At 43.2% G+C, this 8,428-nt stretch overlaps 1 protein-coding gene across 1 annotated transcript; it reads right to left on the reverse strand.

Moving 5' to 3' along the window:
* Positions 1-7,215: 7,215 nt before the first annotated feature.
* Positions 7,216-8,184, reverse strand: LOC139643446 (odorant receptor 131-2-like). The gene has a single exon (XM_071518591.1). It carries the CDS (start codon positions 8,182-8,184, stop codon positions 7,216-7,218), a length of 969 nt encoding a protein of 322 aa, XP_071374692.1.
* Positions 8,185-8,428: the final 244 nt, after the last annotated feature.

The raw sequence follows: 8,428 nt of genomic DNA on the forward strand, positions 1-8,428 counted from the left end.
CAAATTCAAATATAAATAATTCAATTTCAGTTTCTAGTGACACATATTTCTGCCCATAGTCCAAGCACCACAGGTGCTGGAGCCCTTTTGTGTTTACTTGGATTATTATTTTCTGCCCTTTCTTCTTCGTCTGCCCTAAAAATATCTGGATCTCAGAAACCGTAAGACCTACAGCAACCAAACTTGGCAGATAGGTCCAAAGTCTCAGCCACTACTCAGGCAAAAATACGTCAATTGGCCTCATGGTGGCACTATAACAAGCAACTTTACGTTTTGGCCTAAAACTTCTGAACCTTCGTAGAAACAAAATTCCTTGGGTCATTCCGCATCTATCCATATAGGCTCCGCACATTTCCGTCTGACAAGAAAAACTTTTTTCGTTATTACTCCTACAAATTTCATCCAATCTTTGATACACAGCATATCGAGACTGTCCTGCACTAAAGTTATTGAGCAGTTTTTTGATATTCCATATTGTTTTGATATAATTAGCTTCCAAAGTTTGGTCAAATGTTGTGGCATAACTCATGACCGCATTGTCCTATCTACCAAATTTGGTACACTCATGCAGGTATCTACTCTGAGGTAATGTGCAAAACTTTGTGTCATTGCGTCCATAGGGGGCTCTATTTAAATGCCCATAACTCAGTGACTATAAATCGTAGAAAATTATTTTGTCCCTGGGTTCCTTGGGTCCTTAGGCTATCTACTAATATAGGCTAAGATTTTCCGCAGTTTTTTTGCTACTACTCCTACAGTTTTTGTCTAATCTTCACCGAATTTGGCACACAGCATATTTGGACTGTCTTATACAAAACTATTGAGCAGCTTTTTGATATTCCATACCGTTTTCATACAATTCGCTTTCAAAATTTGTAGGTGGGGCCTAATATGCAACAATTGCCATAACTCATGAACGCGGAAGCTTGCAAAATTTTATGGCATTTCATCCATTGGTGGCGCCAAAGCAATATCATAAGTTTAAATGGCCATCCACATCCACTGTATTATACCTCAGTCATTGTTTACAGTACAAATTCTGTTCAAATTTCAAAATACTCAGTATGCCACAGGGATCACACTTACACATTGGTCCACATCACACATTTACCTCAGAGATTAGGCCCTTGGACCTCGCCAATTGCCGCTTGTGGCTATATTTGTTGTTGATATTGTAGTCCAGTCAATCTAACTCAAAAAAGGGCCCAACCCAGGAGAAATTGCAATTGTAATGTTTCATAGTTTTTATTGGTCCTAATACCCTCCTGCATCATACATTAAAGGGTAACTTAGGTATTTTTCAACCTAGACCCTATTTTCCCAACTGCGGGTGTCTAAGTAACTAATGGGGACAACAATTTTTGAAATTGGTCCAGTATTGAGCGAGATCGCTTCAGCCGGCAGCCGCAAAACGGGCTACAATGTGATCCAACGGGGCAAATGCGAACCGTCAATGTACGTCCACTAAAAGTGCTTGTTTTTGCCACTAACCGGCTCAGATTGTTATTATAAGTGTCTGACAATATTATGGAAAGGACGCTATACAGAAATGAAACGCACTTCCTTACCTTATGCTTGATCCGGTCTGTGTGTAACAAAGTCTCGGTCAAGTCTCGCGAGAGCTTAGTTGTTGCAGGAAGTGAGTGAGAGTTGGAGAGAGGAGTGCCGGGGGGAGTTTGTTGTGTTGGAGTACAGAAATCGTAGCTCAGTGAATATTTTCTAAGTCATGGCTGAATATTTAGCTGATTTCGACAACATGGAAGAGGCCTTTGAATTCGATGGCCGCCCGTATTTTGAACCAGAGTATACGGATGAAGAGCTAAAGGCAGAACGGCTCTGGCTAAAGGTAAGGAAGTACGTTTCATTTCTGTATGGAGTCCTTTCCATAATGTTGTCAGACACTTATAATAACAATCTGAGCCTGTCAGTGGCAAAAACAAGCACTTTTAATGGACGTACATTGACGGTTCGCATTTGCCCTGTCGGATCACATTGCAGCCCGTTTCGCGGCTGCCGGCTGAAGCGATCTCGCTCAATACTGGACCAATTTCAAAAATTGTTGTCCCCATTAGTTACTTAGACACCCGCAGTTGGGAAAATAGGGTCCAGGTTGAAAAATACCGAAGTTACCCTTTAAAAGTATACCTTTATGGATTTAGTGGAACATAGTTTTTTCAAGGTCAAAAGCAAAGTTTCGACGTTTTAGAGTGATGCGGTCTGGGTAAAAGGGTGTTAATATTGGAGGGTCTATGTATGTATTTTCAGAGGATATTCTAATGTCTTATACCTGTATTTGGGGTACTACTACCCCAACACCCAATTTTTTTCCCAAATTTTCCACTTTAAGTTTGTGCCACACTGCTTCTATTGGTTTATCCGTATCTAAACTGGGTATAAATTGTTCCTATGATTTGTCCCCCCAATATATCACTGTAAACACAACTATATAATTTCAATAATATTAATGATATGCAATGAAAGCACTTGCGCTGATTATAGTATATACAGTATAGTGTATAGTGAAGTCTTACAAGTACCTGGGTGTTCACCTGAATAATAAACTGGACTGGACGGACAATACAAATGCACTTTACAAGAAAGGCCAGAGCAGACTCTATCTGCTGAGGAGACTTAGGTCTTTTGGAGTGCAGGGGGCACTCCTGAGGACCTTCTTTGACTCTGTGGTAGCATCAGTCATCTTCTATGGAGTGGTCTGCTGGGGCAGCAGCATTTTGACTGCTGATAGGAAGAGACTTAACAGACTGGTTAAGAAGGCCAGCTTTGTCCTGGGATGCCCCCTTGACCCAGTGGAGGTGGAGAAAGGAGAATGATGGCTAAGCTATCATCCCTGATGGAGAACATGTCCCAACCCATGGGGTGCTATAGGCCAGGTGCAAAGATGGAGGTCTGAGACTAGACAAGCTGGCAAGACACATCCCCAAAGTGCAAGCCAACCGGATTGTGTCTCTGGTGAACTCTAAAGATGAGTGCACCAAAGCTATTACAAGTAAGACTGTCACTGCGAGTCATCTTCGGAGGCTGGGGAAGGCGTCGGGCAGAATAGGAGACAGCCCACCCTCGTCAACCTGCGATGTGTCTAAAAACGCCCTTCTATCAGGGCCAAGAGTGAATTTTGACTGGAAAAAGTAGGAATTTGAGAAATGGGTTAATCTCAAAGCCCAGGGTACGGGAATCACCAACTTCCGAGCGGACCCGATCAGCAATCATTGGCTGCGGAGTCCAAGTGATTGTAATATTGGGGAAAGCCAGTATGTCCTTGCCCTCAAACTGAGAACCAACACCTTTCCGACTAGGGCGTTTGGGTCAAGAGGCAAAGGTGGTGGTGAGTGTGAGAAGCTCAGTAGACTGTGTGGAAGAGCGGTCGAAACATTGAAGCACATTCTCAGCGCTTGTGAGAGCCTTAAACCGAACCGCACACCGTTGTGTGAGATCTTGGCCCAAGAGGCTGAGAGGCGAGGCTGGCAGGTCTACAGAGAACCACACTTGACCAAAGCAGATGGTCAAATGAATGTCCCCGACTCTCAAATACACACCACTGGCCGAGGCGGTGTGTCTGAGATGGCCACTTGTCCAGAGAGTCAGAATTGAGGGTTTTCCCCTGGGAGCAAGGGGCAAGTGGTTAAAGAGGAATGAATGGGTGTTGGAGGGAATGTGAGTCCCGCTGCATAGGCGGAAACAACTGGCAAAGCTGTTTAGGAGGAGGACTTTGCTGTATTCAGTGGACACCGTTAAGGTGTTCCATGCACTTGTTGCGTGATTTATTCGATTGTTCTGTTAGACTGTTATTTAGGGTTCATTGAGAAAGTTCGTTTGTGTGTTCTTTATTAAGTTATTCTCAACAATAACAGTTAGTTGGGTGCGTTAATCCCCGGTTCTTTTAGGGTGTTCAAACCCAGTGTTCGTTGGGCGTTCATCCCTCGGTCGTTTTGTATACCGGTGAAAGCGTTTAATAGTACCCGAACTCTGTCACAGTGCCTTAGGGAATTATTTGGTTGTGTTCAATAGTTTGGAGGAGCTTGGGCCGTTCTCCACCTCGGTGTGCGTGAATCCCCGACTATGGATGACGAAGGGGTGGTGATCCCCTGAGGACGTGCCTCGTTAAACATCACGAAATGGGCATATACATTGGCTCAGTTCTTGAGTTCAAGTATACACTCTGTCAGTCAATATGGGGAAAGTATCGGTGGCGACTGGCAGAGCATCCATGGTTGTGGAGTTCGCTGGTCAATAGATTGGTATCGGTGGCGACGAGCGGGCTGTCCATGGCCGAGGTCCTACATTGTTGCAGCTCCGCCTCGGTGGGGTTGACGACGATGTGAATTCTGCCCAGTGCTTCTGAATGTCAAAGTGAAGAAATTCGATAAAGCGCGGGTAACGGTGGAAGTAACTATGCCTCTCTTAAAATCAGCAACATTTTCGTCTGCCATGTTTCACAGCTTCAGAGTGTACCATCAGGTTCAGGAATGGATGGGAAACTCACTACCACCAGAGGAATGGGGCTGGAGGATCCAAGACCCCTGCCTCATTCCCATCCATTCTGACCAGGACCCTGCTCCTCAATCCTTGTTGGAGCTTGTGCGCTGCAATTACCAGGTCGCGGCACTATGTGCTGCAAATGCCGTCGTCAAGGACTTGATTGCTCCCTAGCCTGTTCAGAGTGCAGAGGTGTGTGCCCGAATATGTCGGCACAACATTTGGATGAGGACATGATGAAGATTACATGTAGGCCTACAGTTAAGGCATGTTTCAAGCTTGATCTCAATTAAGGTTTCAATCTGTGTGCTGATATGCATCATGGTTTTCATGGAAAAACATATTACTAAGACAAATTTGTATGTGCAGAAAATCAATCAATGATCAATGATAATAAATGGTTTATAACCTAATTTGATTGACTTTGGATTTAAAAAAAAGGTCATTTTGGGGTAAGGGTACCCCCAAAGTGCACATATACATACAGAACAGGTCATATCTGATGGTTGTATGTGAAAGAACACCCTAGAAAACCAAGGTATAGACATAAATTATATGAAAATAGCATGTTCAGAAGCAGAGATACGCACTTCTTTGTGTGACGCTGTGACATGAAGGCCCCAAATTTCGACCCCTGAATTTACATTAATCTACTAAGTATATAATGGTATACTTTTAATATGTTATTTGGATGTCACTAGGGATAACATAAAACCTTGAATGATTACTATTGCAATTTTCCCAGGGTCAAACCACAGATTGACTGGACTATTGTTGTTGTTGCCGTTTATGTAACACCATGACAAATTCCTAGCAACCACCTGTTGCATGGCAATAAAAGTTTTCTGGTATGCATGAATGGTGTGGTGAATGCACATCTCGAGCCCTTGATTTTTTGAGCAGAGGACAGGTACGTCTTAGCCTGGTTCCAGACTCCTGAATCTTGTCCCGCCCACTCGAGCGATTCAGAGTGTGTGGTGTTGCTCTATTCAATGGCGATTTCTCAATCGGAAAGACAGCGCCAAGTGGGCAGGACTAAAGTTTGAACCGCTCGTGCAGCGGTTTTTCATTGACATTTCGGCAGAATATTTATTGGAATCATGCCTTAACCAACATATTGGGCCTCATGCAAGAACCACTCGTACAAACAGATTCGTTCTTAAGTCACTCGTATGAGCGATTTAAGAGATTATTTTTTTTTATTTGGAATTTTCTCTTATAGGCACAAACAATATTTATGAGTGGTCCAGATCTGTCGTACAAGTCATGTACAATTAACTTGCCATTCTCCAAAGAAAAAACTTTGTTGACTAATGGATTGTATCTCTTTCATTACTTTGAAGAAATTTTGAGTTACAATTTATAAATTACACTTCGAAATGTATAACCATGTTGAGATTATGCTGTTTGACAGTGGTTATAGTCACAGGAAAAACTAGCAAGGGAACACTGTTGGCTTATTCAAAAGAAGGTAGTGCGTAATTTATTTTACCAGAGCCGCATAAAATCTCTGCGGGTTACATAGCAGCCTATCAATGCGCTCAATACAAAGAGAAAACGAAAAACACTAATAATTGCGTGAGACAAAGGCAAGTTTAGATTGTATTGGGGAAAATACATTATAGAGGGAGATAAATCATATTTCTAGGCTATATATCTATTTTACTCCAGTTGATAACGTTAATGTGGGTAAGTGCAAGTGAATCTAAATTATAAAAACAGAAATAACCTTGTCCAAGTTACGATTCATATAGTTTTGTAGAGAGATAACGCACACCAAAAAACAAACATTATTGGATTTGCCGTTTGGGAACTGGGATCAAGTTATTTATGATGTTCTCTTTGAATTAATGTTTAAAACTTTTTTCTGTATGTTTATGAGAAATCTAATCAAGATATATTTATCAATTTGTTTATTCTATAATGTTACTGACCAATGTATTTTTGATGTGTATATATCTATGTTTATTATTTGATTTTCTGCCGTTATCTTAAAAGTAATTTGATTGGCCTGGAGCCTCCTACTTTACCCTGAATGGTTTAGCCTGATTGTGTGATTACCATCAGGTGTTGTTGGTCTATATAGTTTACCAGGGCTTGTGTGTTTTCACTCTTGATCTAGAAGAAGGCCGAAAGGCCGAAACATTATCAGTTAAAGAGTATTTTCTATGGAGCTGGAGTGTGCGACACTTTTTCTTCTGTTTTCTCAAGATTCATATAGTTACCTTTCTTGGGTCTCGATTGCTGGTGGGGTTTTGGTGCCCTTGCAGGTAGTTTAGTTGGCAAATTGGCTGCACTCCTCACCACTTAGTCCCGAGGTTGCATTCTCCCGTACTGTGGCTACCCGTGCACCCACCCGCATGAGCTGGGTAACCATTTTGGCTACTCTCCAGGTGGTCTCATACCTGTGTACCAACTCATAGGCTCCCGCCAAGGTGCGTGGTAAAACATATAGACACAGCACAATCAAACAAGACAAGAACAAGAAGTACAAGAAAGTCTTTGTGATTATGTGAAACCTTGTTGATCCCTTTAGAGAAATGTTTTTTCTATAATTTTGTAATTGTAATTTATATATTTAATCCTAGTCAATAAAGAACGAATAACTCTTATTTACAAGGATGGCCTGGCAAGAGAAGAAATCCCTCTTGATGGGGAATTGGGGAAAAGGCACCGGAAAAAATAAAGTAACAAGGCTAGTAGTTTGAAAGTTTGTAATAATCAACGCCTTTTCAACGATCCAACAGACATCATGGGACATCTGAGACAGAAGCTGAGGTGATATATGAGGATGGGTCTGATGGTTTGGTCTCTCAGGCCATATATGAGGCAGCTGAGGCATCTGGGTAAATTGATGAGGCAGAGGAACAGAGCATAGTGGATGCGTACGATGGTGACTCGGTCCACTCTTCCGTGTAGGGCCACCGTGATGGTGGTATGCAGTGTGGATGCGAGAGTCAGACCCAGCTGGATCAGGTGCAGCAGGACCGTCTTACGAGCCTTGCTGGCTGAGGTTTTGTCTGACGAGGCCGACCTGGCAGTGACGATCACGCCAATGTACGAGCAGATGATGACCGTGCCTACAGGCACAAATACCATGCATATGAAGCCCTTGTCAAAGTCATGAAAAATTTTCAGTTGGAAGAGGGCATCCTTGCCGCAGAAGTCTTGCATGAAGCGGTGGAAAGGCGTGGAATCCAGGAAGACCAGCATGAGCAGGCGGATAAGCATGTTCACCGAGCAAACAGCCCAGACGGCGGCGACCGCAGCGATGGTGTTCCTGATGGTGACAATGCTGGCATGCCTCAGCGGGAAGCAGACCGCCACATAGCGCTCCAGGGACATGACGGCAAGGTTGAAGGGGGAGATGCCAGTGGTGATTACCGCCACAATGGTGATGATGAGACAGACATAGCGCATCATGTACACCCTGGCCGTTGCTAGGATGAAAAGTAACTGGCCCAGTGCCAGCTGGACGGTGTCTGCAAAGAGGAGGTTGTACAGCAGGATGTAGCGGGGTGTTTCAGTGAAGACCGGCTTGCTCCTCAAGGTGAACAGCATGATGCTGTTGATGTAGAGGAAGATTAAGCAGGGCAAGACCGATAGGAAGCGGTAGAGCACGTTCACCAGCTCCATCTCATACTGCTGACTGGCCGAAGAGTTTTTCCATGACTGGATGGTGTTGGACATGCTGGCTGGTCACAGACAAGCCTGTCAGCACAGATACACACTGCATCTGAAAGAGACAGACAGAAAGAGAAACATTTTGGTTCCACTTTAGGTGGAGAGTGCAATGCTGATACAACAACTTACAATCAAGTGACTATAACGTGTCACTAAAAGTCTACTGCGTTTCACCTGATCGAATTATAAAAGTAACAGTCTATACAGAATACATTTAATATGAAACTGACCTGGAAAACCCAAGGTTATC

This window comes from Centroberyx affinis, unplaced genomic scaffold (assembly GCF_046629955.1).
Source record: "Centroberyx affinis isolate AG114_WGS23_722 - 3 ecotype Tasmania unplaced genomic scaffold, CSIRO-AGI_Caff_v1 ptg000612l_1, whole genome shotgun sequence".
In the NCBI taxonomy this organism is placed as follows: domain Eukaryota; kingdom Metazoa; phylum Chordata; class Actinopteri; order Beryciformes; family Berycidae; genus Centroberyx; species Centroberyx affinis.